This window comes from Protomyctophum bolini (assembly GCF_963924005.1).
Source record: "Protomyctophum bolini genome assembly, chromosome: 17".
Classification (NCBI taxonomy): domain Eukaryota; kingdom Metazoa; phylum Chordata; class Actinopteri; order Myctophiformes; family Myctophidae; genus Protomyctophum; species Protomyctophum bolini.
In genome coordinates, this window is record NC_137878.1 from 12,079,528 (window position 1) to 12,094,010 (window position 14,483).

Sequence of the window (14,483 nt, forward strand, 5' to 3'; positions counted from 1 at the left end):
ATCCAAAGTGCTTTACAATGTGCATTACATTCACCCATTCACAAACCATGCAGCACACAGGGTATCAGTGTCTTGCCGGGGACCTTCCAACTCCCAGGCGGCCACTACCTCCTGAGCCACTGCCAGCCCCAAAACATACAATAGTAACAGTATGTGGTGATGATGAAGAGGACGACGATGGTCATCATTAAAACCAGGAAAGTCTTTCAGATCAGAAACTGGGTTCACAGTAATTCATCAGACAAATTAGTCCCCAATTGAGAAACATCTTCAAGTATGGAAAGCTGGTTCTCCAGCCTCACTTTGCGTAGGATCATAATGTACAACTACATTGGGTACAATTTCAGTCTCATATGATGAGTGATGACACTTGCTTTTCAGAGGAAGCAATAATGTGAGAACATAGTGGTTCTATCTGTTTTTAAGTCATACAAAAGTTCATCAATGCAGTCCTCTTATAACAAAGGCCTCTACATTTTGGTCAAACAAGGAAATACTGTAACATTAAGTCTGAACTAAGTACAGAGCTGTACGTAATTAGGATATGTAACATTTTTTATACATTCTGGGGGTTACTTAAGAAAGTTACTGATTAGACTCACAGGGACAACATGGCTACCTCTGTCATGCATAATATAATATGCTAATCTTTAAATGCACATTATTAACAGCAAAAGCATGGTGTTATTTATCACAATAATATCATAATCTCATACTCGGACCACCTTTTTATCGTGAGTGCATTTGGGTTTCTGCAGAGACTACAACAGCATAATTATATATAATGGCAAAATATTCCTCAACCTACAGTATGTTCTCAAGTTTAATCAAAGGCACTTTAAGGGCCATTTCTACATTTTTACAAATATCTTTGATAAGGCACTTTTGAAAATGTCAACGATAATAAGTTATTTAGCAAAAGGCCGATGCACACCTCAGAAGGCTAGTGACAGGTGTAGGGCAATAGAGCATACATTAAAAAGGGTATCTTTGAAAAACAATGAAAGGGTCCCACACTGTGTCAGACATGTTGCTCTCAAAGAGCTTTTATGGGACATTTTCTTTGTTTTTCAAAGATAACCTAAGTTACACATGCAACTTATCATTGTCTTTAAACAAACATACCTAAAGTCTGATTCAAATGCCACAAAGTCACCCCACTGTTAACTCATCCTAGATATTTGAGACAACAAATAACACATGATGAAAGTGTAGTCATAGCTTGTTGTAGATCGTTTTCAAGCTAATTGATGTGTACTAACTTTTGTTTTGTTTAATGGTTTAGTTGAAAATTAGAGAAAGTTAGAAACTTTTAACACTGACTTGTTTAACAGAACCTTTGAAAAGAAGAGTAGCCTGGCTTAATTTCTATGTTTGTGTTAATGACATATTTTGAGATAACTAATCTGGGTATTTAATATATTGGTCATTCTAAATGGAACACTGTGTGTATTTGTATCTGTCTGTATGTCCCACCTCATCTTGGTAAGTAAAGTGTATTGGTCTAACTCGAACCGTAATAAAATGGCTAATAAAATCAGTGGTTCTCAAATTTGGCTCCGGGAATCTTTGAGGTGGGCCCAAAATGAGTTAATATTGCAAATCAAAATGAGATTAACCACCTAAACCCTATACAATGTATAGGGTTAAGGTAGTTAATCTCATATGTATCTAGTATAATGTACGATGTATAGTATCATCTAATTTATACTTGTAGATGATCTATGAACTCATTTTGTTGGGGACCCCCTCAGGGACCCTGGGAGTTGCCCGGACCCCATTTTGGGCTAAGTGTTCAACAGATTTTTACATTTTTACAACACATTCCCCTGTCACTCCAAAAGGTCTACAATAGGGATGCCAGGTTAAAGTCCATCTGTGTGTTTCATGAACATTTAACCAGTGGAAATCATCAACAAGAGTTTCTGACTGAATAACTTGGATCCAATTGTTGCCCCTTTCCTGAAAAAGTAACCGTTATCGATATACCATATATGCCAGTGTGAAAATGGAATGTTCAATGAAGGCAGAGAGTGGAGATATAACTGTCAATAAAGTGAATTACAGCATAAGCACAGGCAAGTGTCAGGTTGGCTTGTTTAACTTTGTCTTGTTTTTTTTTTTCAAAGCCCCGCAGAACAACTAGACAACAGTGTTGTTTGAAACTGACAGCCCCACCATTTCTGGAACACCAGAAGGAAGACCGAGCTGTCATCCCTCATTTAAGGTTCTGCGCGTTGCCTCTGAAGTGCGTGAAAAAGCAGCATCACCTCCCTTTGAACATCTGAATCTTGTGTTTGTCCGCCAGCAGCAGGGTGACGTTGTATTCATAGTCTCCGTCGTGAACTCCTGTGTGTCGGAATGCTCCCGCCAAATGGTTCTCCTCCCAGTAGTGGTGCCAGTTTCCATACTGGTCTGCGCCGAAACCAAACACGCTCACCTGTGGTGTACATGCAGGCACAAAGCTCTGTGACCTTAGTGACATCACACCTGACACCAGACAAACACTCCAAATCTTAAATATGGTTAACCCATTTAGACCTGAGGTCGATTCTACAAATGTCTTCTAAATCCTGAGAATTTTCTTGAAAAAACTATGTTTCCATGTCAGTCGTTCTCATACATTTTCATGTCATTACCCCCAAAAATGTATGTAACTGGCCGCCGACCGCCATCTGAAAATATGGTGTTCCAGGGACACCCCAGAAGCAAAGATTTGAGTTAAAAACGTTCCCTCTGAAAGAATATATATTCAAAGATTTGCACTACATTTTCACGATTTTTGACCCAATATTTACTTAATAAATACTTACCTAAAACACTAAACGTTAACAGTATAATGGAACTAGTGATGCAACAAACAATATTGCAGGGACATTTGTTTTAACCGGTTCTATTGTTTCTCTGAAGCGGCGCACACACACACACACACACACACACACACACACACACACACACACACACACACACACACACACACACACACACACACACACACACACACACACACACACACACTTTTTCCTTGTTATAATGTACTATATACTAAGGGCATGACAAACCTAAATGTGTTGAATATTTTGATGTATATTACTTACTCTATGTGGCATTCAAATAATTTCTTGGCACTCAATATTTACATCACAATTATCACTGTTTGTTGACCAGGGTTCATGCCATTAATTCTTGCACTAAATAGGCCTACGAGATATGAGCATATCTGCTATATGGTGAAAGTTGTAAATTGTACAGTACAAATATCAACATACCTTGTCACAAATGTGAATGGCAAACAGTAAAGTAAGGAATCCGGTGGAAGGATATCGCCCGTGACTGTCAAGCCAAGTCTCATAGACGTATTTGAAAAAGGTTGGACTATAGATCAACACCTGAAAAAGAGACACAATTATACTTCATGGTGTACCATGCAGACTATATATAGCCTTGGAGAAATATTTGTTACAAATCCAAGTGATTTCAATTATGTCTCTATCCTGCCAGCTGAGGGCTGGAATTCATGTGGCCCCATTAACAGTTCTACTGCGTAACCCGTGTTCTCCACTATTTAATCCATGTGTCGGTGCTGCGTAATACGCTAAAACCGCTATTTGTTTAATTTGCCGTTTTTCAATAATGAAAAAGAAAGAGCGGATTTGTCGCGGACCTGGTGACGAGGCCGTCGCGTTATGATGACGAAACCTAGATAGGATGGACATTAACAACACAGGTTTAACACATCAGGCCTGACAAGCAGACTTTCTTCAGACAAAGACAAATGTATTGAGACCGATCACATCACAAGATTATCTGACGATGAACATTCATCTTAAATCAAATAGCATGAAAACTAGAAGGGGCAAAACAAAGCCTTCAGTCATTGAACTCACCATGTCCTTGTTTGCTTTTATCCTGGACGTCACAGGTACATACGTGCTGCAAGAGAAGAAAGACTATACTCAGTTGAATGTACCTTTTTTGCATATTGAGTGAGTAGGACAAGAAGTCTGAAAACACAGCTCATGCATTAATAGGAACATAATCAAGGAACAAGACAATAAATAAATAATAAAAGTGATTTGCATCTCACTGAATTTCAATATTATACAGTATGATGAATAGATGAAAAGAAAAACATATTGAAATGCAATGTCCAGTTTGAACAGACAAAGGCTCTTCATCTTCATACAGGCAGTTTGCATAATTATGATGGAACGTGCAGAAGGAAAGCTCAGACCAGATCTGCATTTATTATACTGTATTTTAATGTATCATCTAACCGGGTGTTAGATATGGAACTATTATGCTAGGAAATAATGATTGTGTTACATAGTGATGAATGGCAGAGGATGAGAAACAATGTTTCCAACATGTAGACAAACGTTAATCCAGACATAATTGGTTTGATTTTCAATATCACCACAGGTCTTCTCATGTCTATTTTATATGAATCAATTCGCACATGCAATTATAGATGATTAGTTGAGCTGCATGAAGTGCATGCACGAATTGCATAATTAGAGGCTTTCTGTCAGTCAATCTATGTTCAAATCAATGTTCTCAATACAGTATGTCGTTTGTCCACCAGAGGGTACTGTAAATGCCTAAACAAACACGTTGAACCACAGACAGAAGAGCTCATGAGCCACCTGGCTCAGCTGCTCACCTCTAGATTGCCTTGTTTTGATTTGTCTAGATTAAACTTAATAACATGGTAGTGATTTGTGTTACAGTAAGTACTGATATCACATGTACATTTCTGTCTATATTTTATATTGTCAGAATAACAATAAACTGAACATGAAGAGCGCATCGTATCAAATTGTAAGCTGCACGTGCCTAAGAAATGGAGCTATATACTGTAGCTTATTGCGCCCTCTTCCCTTCTTCATACATGCACGTCAGCACTGCTGAGGACGTCTAACGACCTATCAACTCTGACAGGTTTAATTAGCACGTTTGATTAGCTAAATCAAGACTGTGAATGTTACAGGATTAAAATAGTCAACTCAAAGCTCCTGAGCGCAAATGTCTCTTTTAATTTCAGCCTCGTTCTCTGCACTCCCCTGTAGAATATATAGAGTAAAACGATTGCCGCTTCATTTTCCATATCAAATTACACCTACAATTAAGTGTTTGAGAGAGGGCAAATTTGTTTCTCTAGTGGTCCGTGTCAGGTGATTTGCAAACTTTTCCATTGCCAAGGACCCTGCAAGTATCCATAACCTCTGGCTGCACCCCACTCAAAATGCCTTAAAAAATTATAGAATATAGCTAAAATAGCCAGTACAAGCTCAAGCTTGTAGATGGCATTGTCATATTTTTCATTCCAGCATTTCATTGATGGTGTCATTGTTGCCAGCTGGGTCATTGCATGGTCAGCTGACCAGCTCAAATTAGAATAATGGTAAGTGTGTCTTGCTATCCTCATTGTCTGGGAAGAGCCACTGGGCTAGAAACATTGTGCTAACGGTGGCAATAAACCATTTATCCTTTGGAGCATATCTCTGCTGTCGGGAGGAAACCTCATAACTCCAAAATGTTCATTTTTCAGGAAATAAAAAATATACATTTTTCAGGAAATTAAGAAAACCATATATTTTAAAAACAAAGCAATACAGCCTCATCAAAGTTGGTGTTGTAACTTTATATATTGTCAATTTCTTCCATGAGAGGGGAAGAGGTGGTGGAGTTAGCTGCTTTAGCAGACATTTTGAGAGTCCAATGGAGTTAAGTTCATTTGTCCAAAGCACTTTTTACTACTTTCCATTGGTTCAATATTTTCGAAACAACACACAGGCGTAAAGGGTGTCCAATAGCACTGATTTATGCCGAAATATCAAAAACCTCAAAAATGGAGTTATGAGGTTTCCTCGCAACAGCAACGATTATTCCACTGTGCGGACATTGTCATTTGAAAAGCTGCAATTCAGTGCAATGGACTCACTGTTTAATGGTGCCTGTGGTCAGAGCACTGATGATCCACTGAAGGTCCAGGGTCTTGAAAGGGATCAGCACCAGATGGGTGGTGTTGTCGAGGTCTACGGAACTCTCCGGGTACATCACATGGTGAGTGGTTCTGGAGCCAACATCTTCTTCAAAGCCAGCAGTGGGTGCCTGGTTCATTCTGCCAAGACAAAAGAACAAAGCTTCTCTTTTTTTAGTGGAAATGGATCTAGCCACCGCAGCCAGCTCTTGGACTACATTTATCTGTTTTCAGTACCGTGGTCTTTTTGGTATCAGGTACGGTCGCCCCTAAACCATCTCGCCTCTCAATGTTTTTCAACTCTGGTTGAAATCGGGCCAGAGGTGCGAACATTAATATGTTAGGCACATGTTAAATTATAATTTATAATTATAAATTAATTATTATTGCTTTTGTAGATTAGATGATTAGATGTATTTGTATGTCATTTTTCAAAATACAAAATGACAGGTGAGTGAAGCATTGCTGCAACAGCGGAGAGAGAGAGAGAGAGAGAGAGAGAGAGAGAGAGAGAGAGAGAGAGAGAGAGAGAGAGAGAGAGAGAGAGAGAGAGAGATTCTCAGGCAAAAGCTTTTGGCTTTATAATTAAAAACTTGAAAGTGCTGGATTCAATTAGGAGATATGTTATTTGAGGCACTGTGAGGTAGCCCTCCACTGTAGCCAGGCTGAAACTACTAGCAAAATATGATGTATTCCTTTCCTATATCACAATAGGACACTTCATTTGAAAGCACCTTAAAGACCAAGTTTGTTACCACTGGTGACCCCGGTGGGATTAAACTCTCTACAGCAGTGGTTCTCTAACATTTTTATTTCAAGGACCTCCAGTTTGTTATGCGTTAGGGCTATCCATTTGACCCTGAGTTTACAGACCTGTAACGGTCCATTTGGTTCCTAACTATCAATCATTTAGCTGGGGACCCCCTGGGACCCCAAACGGCCCTGCCAGTATCGTGTCAGTGTCATGTCAGTATCATGTCAGTGTCTGCATCATGGTTAGCATCATGTCATTATGTTAGTACAGTATGTGACTGTGAGTATCATGTCATTATCATCTTAGTATATCAGTATCATGTCATTATCATGTCAGAATGTCAGTTTTGTGGTTAGTCATAATGGCCAGCATTATGTCAGTTACATACAGTACATGTCAATACATCATGGTCAGTATCATGGTCAGAATAGAATCATGGTCCCCACTGTGAGAACCACAGCTCTAAAGCCCAAATCACACCAAAGGGTCGCGTTGGCACAAAACCTTTTTTTAAGGTAAACCACAACAATGAGTTGCATTTGTGTGGTTTACCTTAAAAAACGTTTTGTTCCAACTTTTGTTCCCTTTGGTGTGGTTTTGGCTTAAAGCTGACACACTACACCATGACACACAACAACAATCTCTAAAGCTGACACACCAAGCCCCGAAGTCAGATAAAAACAAGAATGGCCCGTTTTTGAGATGTGTCCCATAATGTTGGTGGAATTCAACCATTAGGAATGCCATTACAGGTGACATGGTCACACGTGAAACGATCTGATGTAGGCCTACTGTATACTGTATGTCATAATATACAGTACATATCTCTAACAAAATGGCTGGCACGTTAATTTTCTAAAACAGTTTCGACCTGGTTTATGACTGACACATGAAAGCCCCTTTTGGAAAGCCAATTCCAAACAGTCAACTATGTAATGTGGCCTATCCATTACGTCTGTTGGGCTTATCATCCATCTTAATGAAAATTATTTGCAAGAGCTTATCACATCACACAGAGAACTCGATTGATGTTCAATAGTGAATCTGAATAATGAGACCCTCTCACGTCTATGACAGGCCAGTTATTTTTCATCCCACTACAAACAGGAGCACTTAAAGAGAGAGAGAGAGATCAAGCATGATTGAATTTTGAAAAGAGATGTCAGTGATTATTATCCTTTGTAAATATTAATATTAATTTCATTAGTTCCTCTGCAATTACTCATACTCTGAACAGAGCTCTCAAGCTTCAAAACTTAAGCTTGTTGTCAGTTCTTAGGAACCATATTATGCAGCATTTTATCCACACACTTATGTACCGCAGTGAAGTATTGTGTTGTTAAAGTAAAACAATAACTCTTGTCTTGGCTGTGTCCTGTCAACCTGTAATTGAATCGGCAGTGGCATGCTGCTGTCACTGTGAGAGCTGGCAGAAAAGATAAGTGCAATAATGTTGCTTCATACAGAGACAACATGGTACAGTCACGGCATGCTAAATGAAGAGCAATGGAATATACATTTATATATTGAATGTGAAGGAGGTGGAGACAAGACACACAGTATGGGAGCCCCCTAGTATCCCCCCTTCACATTCAGTAGATCCGTGATCTTTTGTGGCAAGATATAATTTCCTGGGGTCTAGTATGACTATAATAATTAATATATTTTTTGTAAAATGCAGTAAAAAAAAGAGAGAGAAATACCTCATATTTAGCCACATGTTCAAATGAATGAATGAAAAGTGTCCTTTAACCACTTAAACCTATATCATTGACCAGGGTCCCCCAGAACTTGCTTGATTGGTCCACTCATAGCTCCCCTTCTACACACCAAATCTATTCACGGAAAAAACTTTTTCTTGCGCTCAGCAAGTGTCACTCATGGCAAATTCCCTCCCATTAGATTGGAAATGTTGGCTTGATGATGGTGGCTCCAGAGCAGTGTTGTTTTCGTAGACTAAAACTAAGATGAAAAATGTTCGTTGACTACCTTTTTACACTGACGAAAACTAAATGGAAATTAATTAAAACTAAGCTATGATGACTAAAAGTAAGACTGAATATAATATATAATTTCATCAATTTCATCAACAAATAAAAACTAGACTAGATTTTACAATTAGTTGCATTAGTTGCATCGCAGCGCGACGCGTTGTGAGCTTGTAGATCGGCTATTTTCAGCAAGTGAAAAAAAACAGTCAAACGGCATCAAGGCCCGCCAACATACATTTTTGTTCGACTAAATTAACTGTAGATTTAGTAGACTAAAATCTTATATTTATTCGACTAAAACTAGACTAACACTAAAACATTCCAGGTGACTAAAAATGTGACTAAAACATTCATTTCTGCCAAAAACAACACTGCTCCAGAGCAAAAGCCAAGAAAACACTTTAACATTTAGCAAACAAATCACCTTATAATAACATCGGTGGAGTCGATGAGGTCACCATACTGCGATCCCTTGAGGTTCCCAGAGTTCCCCACCACAGAGCAGGTCCTGCAGCGCTCCGGGCTGCCGTCCGCATAGAGCGCCTCGTCAGGAATGACTTGGAACAACTCCTCCACCACTTCTGTGTAGTTGGCCGGATGACTCTCTGCCTGCAACCACTGGTGTGACACAGCATGTAATGCAGAGACCAGTCTGAGATTAGGTTCAGACTCCAGGGTTACTTTAACCACAAGTGATTGAACAAGGGCAGCGCAGCCAACAGTAACACTACGGCCTCAACACACAGAGCACATTTATCAACAAATAACCTCGGGGGGGGGGGGGGGGGGGGGGGGGAGCTTAAATGCATGTCGAGATTCTCTTGGCCTCTCGTGCACCCGTACGGTGACAGCACTGTGCAAATTAGGAATGACAACGCATGAAGGCACACAGGGTTTGCCACCATCATTGTGCACTGTCTGCATTTATGTCCTTGCCTTGCCGAGCCATGGGGCCCATAGGGCAGGAGCCTATCTCCTGTTTCTGTAGCGTGAGGCAGCTTGATGTACACCCCCTGGACATGACGCTAGTATGTCTGCATTTATGTACCAGAGAGCAAATACCAGGTAAGAAAACATGCACGGGAACATCATGTTATGTATGGGTATTTACACTCTCGGAGCTAAATGAAAACTCCATATTTTACTGTGTCTATTGTAATGAACAGAATGAGTCTGGATTAGTAAACATACATTACCAATATGTCACAAAATGATGCATGTGCATGCTTGCTATAGGCATCAGGCATGACAGCAGAGACATGTTATCGCCCGTCACGTGCATCTGGATGGATCGTGAAATAAGATATCTGTGATGTCAGAGAGGCTTGTTGTGTCCGATGAGAAAACAATTTTCCAGTGAAGTGATGTTGATGTGCAATAATGAAATGCAAACCGCAGTGTCCTCGGAAACGGATGGCACAGGTGTAAAGCACCTGGCCACCATGCACCGAAGAGTCTAGGGCAGGGGTGGGCAACTGGCGGCCCGGGGGCCACATGTGGTCCCCACCTTCACTTAATGTGGCCCTCAGGTTTATGTCAGAATACTGATATAATATTGGTTTCAGCTGTCACTATTCCTGACAACATGCAAACATGACTCGCTTTTATTACTTCCGTCTAAATTAGTAGCTCATTGCTTCAACACAAGTATAATTAAAGACATTTGAAATTACATACAAATGTACATTTTCACGATTCCAATTCAAAAATAGCAAACATTCAAGATTTAAATTCGAAAATAGCCGATCTACAAGCTCAAAACGCGTCGCAGTAGCCCCGGAGACCCAGGCCATTTAAAAAGCCTGGACTATACACAGAATTCCTTGGAGCGTGACTGGCAAGGATTTCCGGTAGCCGTGTTGACAGTTTGTTTATCATCAGACCGTCAAGACGTGTTTGTTGATTCTCATACTTTGTAACTGATTAATAATGGAACAACCCGTTAGAGAGCATATTATGTGTTCGGGGATGTTGAAAGTAATGTTATTTCATCAGCTTGACACCCATGCCAGCCCAGCTGCCATACAGTGTTATATATCTTTGAGGTTTGAGGCTAGTAACACACAACTACACTACACAGATGCGCATCATTATCTAACTGCTATTCATTTACTGAGGAGAGAACACTCACGGTCACTTAACGGTAAAATATGAAAGCTAAATTAATAATAAATTATAAAAAATAAAGACGTCAGAGTCAGACTACAGCCTGACCCATAGCATACTACACCTCAAACGTAGCTGGAAATGAGTACACTTTAGAGTGTTGCAGTCCCACCCCCTTGAATAACAAGGACACCAGGAAATAATTCCCCATTAATTTTTCCCATAGATGTTTCCAAATCATGACAAAAAACAAACAAATAATTAGAACTTAACATCTTTCAAATTATCAATCAATAATAAATCAAACAGCGATGTCACTGTTCTCCACTGTGTTCTACCGGGAAGGGGAGAGGAGGAGGAGGAGGAGGAGGGGGGCGAGGTAATGGGGAGGCGGGCCCATAGGTTGGTGAACCAATAGGGGAGCCGGTGTCCGTTTCCAGCGCTAGTTTGATCCGCCCCTCTATGCCAAGGAAAGCTCGGGTACTTTCAGGATACTGCACTATAGCAACTCTTAGAGTTTTAGAGTTATATTAGCTGGTGCATAGCAGCAGCTAATCTTCCTGGGGCTTCCACGAGGCTTTCAAGGTCTTACAGGCTGTCAACGGGAGCACTAGGACGGGGAAGGTGCTTCATCGTCCCAGTGGGGGCTCCTCGCTGACAGGTTCACATCGTCCCAGTGGGGGCTCCTCGCTGACAGGTTCACATCGTCCCAGTGGGGGCTCCTCACTGGCAGGTTCACAGTGGCAAGGGTGTGGGGAGGGTTAATTGGCATAATGATTAAATGTGCAGGGGAAAAAAGTGGTAAAATGAATTGGCAAAAGGTGCCACGTCTTGCGGTCATGACCCCGCCTTACGCCATCATGAGTCCAAACCATCTGGTCAGCTGGTGTTAACTTCTCTATTCTTGCCGCTAAATGAACACGGTGGTGTCAGGTGGATGTGATAATGACTAAAGCAAGCTTCTCTCTGAATAGGTATAGACAGTATATCAGTGCAGCGTAGCTGCGTACGTATACGCTGCTGTGTCGTTGGAAAGAAACAACACACAATGCCTTGGGACCTCAAGAAAGTGTGTTTTGGCTTGATAGCAGAGCAAAGAATCAATTCCAATTTACACAAGCTGTTCTTGAATTGAAATGAGGTTTTCTTTTCTTTTTTTAAACAATCGCTGCAGTGAATGTGTGTGTAACTGTGTGGGTGAGAGCAAATCTTCTGCACAGTCAATGCATCACAACTATGAACACAATCTGTGCCAGGAACATCAGGTTACGTTTTAAGCAGTAAAACAACCCTGTGCCAAGACGTAATTTTACATTATTAAAAAAATATATATATATTTTTTTATATATACTGTATATATTTTTTTAATGATTTATTTTCATTTTTTTAGAATAGAAACACTGGCACCTGGCCAGTGTTTCTATTGTAACAGGTGGCATGGATTGCAGCTGATTAAATTGGCTGCTTTCATTTGTAAATACAGACATTATTATTATTATTATAGAGATAGCAAAGAGTGAGTTCAAGAAGGAAGGCCCATAACAAAAAACGACTAAAAAGAAAATTCCTCTTATCCACGTGACTGTGCAAAGCTCAGTGCAGATGTAGTGGAGTAGAAGCATTGAAAATGGGAAATAATGAAGAAAGTAAAAATATCTCAAAATTGTACTTAAGTACAGTACTTGAGTAAATGTACTTAAGTTACTTTACACCAGGGACGTTCCCCAGGTTATTGTATCAACAACGGTGACAGCCCTCGTTAATCTCACCTGCCACCATTTGAAGGTGTCATCGGACAGTAAGCTGTTTCCGCTGGTCATGAGGGGGTGAATGGACAGGTTGAAGCGCTCCGAGAACCAGGGATCATCCTCCGGCTCCGCCATGCACCGCCGACAGGCACACGCGCCTTTGGAGAACAAATTGTCCGGCAGGCGAAAAGCGGACTTGAAGAAGTAGAGCGAGGGGTCCCGGAAGGTGTAACTGAACAGGAACGTCGCAAACGTCACGATGCAGAACAGCAGCATGAACGTCCTGATTCTCTTCCGTTTCGGTAGAGGCATGGTGTGTGGAATGATGTCAGTCAGTTTGTTGGGGACTTTAGGAGCTCAACGGACCAAAATAAGCTCATTGGTGTCTTAAGAATCCAAAGTTTTGAGACAGAGAGAGAGAGACAGAGAAAGACAGAGCGAGAGAGACAGACAGAGAGAGAGGAAAATCTAAACAAACCATTAATCTCGGGTAGAAGTAGGTCAAATGCTACACTGACTTAAAGAGTTGCATCATCCTCCACTGATACACATCCTTGTCACGACGAGATGAGCACACAACCTTTTACTTCAGGGACTACTTAATATCCACAGACCGTGGGAGTCTTCTCTGTAGATGTATACGGTCGTCATCTAAGCCAGAGGCAGGTAATTCCACTGGGGCCGATCAGCTCAGCATGGTTCCGTCAGCTTGTGGTGGATCCTGGTTAACTACAGCTGCTGTTGTGATGTTGACTCTGCGGGGTTGGAGACCGACATGGCTTCCATATCCTTTGAACAACCGTTGACCTAAAAAAGCAAACAGACCATTTTTGTGAGCACATGCTGTGACAACTGAGGATAACGACATCCTGTGAAACTTTAATAGAGGTGCATGTGACATCATCATTCATCATACCCGGAAGTTATGCAAGTGGCAAAAAACGACTTTCTGGCCTTGACTGCACATCCAAACAGAAAACGACGTTAAACTAACTTTGCTACATCACCTTTATTTATACTCGGAAATACAGTTGAGGGCAAGCCCTCATTTTCAATGTAGCCGAGGTGCGCATACCCTCTATAGGTTTCAGCCTATAGAGGTTTGACCTGATGGCACTGGTGACATTTGGTGCAAGTTATCACTACTGAAACATATCTTACGTACGAACGTTGTTATAGATAGAAGGTTTTTACCGATGCTATGAAAATCATATTGATTAACAACATCTCAATGCTTCAGGGGAAACAGTGGAGTGTCAGTCATGTCAAACATGATTTATTGACAAATGTTGCAATGTTTCTGAAAGTTGTGTCAGGTGCGTGTGGAACAGGTATAGGCTCCGACTCTGAAAGGTCAAAGACATTTATTTTGGACCTACAGGGAGGGATGCTGGCATTCACAGCCTGCAGGTATCAAAGCTCTGACCACTTGATAATGAGCCTGCTTTTTGAACTTGCCTCCGTTTTCATAGAACCTGAGAAGGGAGCTTTTAATGAATTATTCAGCTGTCCTTTATTACGTTCACTGATGGCCACGGTACCAGAGGACCATAGGACAATTCAAATGGGATAAAAGGTTCTGCACACATACTGTAGGTGAGGTCTATGTTATGTACAGTAAATACTTTTAATGTAAAAAAAAAAGTACCATGTTTTCACTCAGCAGACCATTTGAAAGCTTGTTTTTATTAGAGATGCAGAACCTGTAATATATTTGTAAATAGTAACAAGAAGGTCTAATATCGTGTGGGATCTCTGTGCAATCTACAGTTATGGAGAGCAAATATGTGCCAACATGCTGACATGAGCTAGCTTTAGCCTACAGCCTGTAAAGAAGTATGTATTATCAAGGCAGGGTGTTCAACCATAGCAAACTAGTTCACTGTGTTTTCAGCCATGAC

General features: G+C 40.7%; 1 protein-coding gene across 1 annotated transcript; it reads right to left on the minus strand.

Moving 5' to 3' along the window:
* Positions 1-1,961: 1,961 nt before the first annotated feature.
* Positions 1,962-12,894, minus strand: LOC308332445 (CMP-N-acetylneuraminate-beta-galactosamide-alpha-2,3-sialyltransferase 1-like; the record flags this gene model as incomplete). Its single annotated transcript, XM_080788349.1, has 6 exons — positions 1,962-2,440; positions 3,270-3,389; positions 3,888-3,933; positions 5,945-6,124; positions 9,153-9,346; positions 12,604-12,894. The coding sequence occupies 6 exons, from the start codon at positions 12,892-12,894 to the stop codon at positions 2,267-2,269; spliced, it is 1,005 nt and encodes a 334-aa protein (XP_080644475.1). The 3' UTR covers positions 1,962-2,266.
* Positions 12,895-14,483: the final 1,589 nt, after the last annotated feature.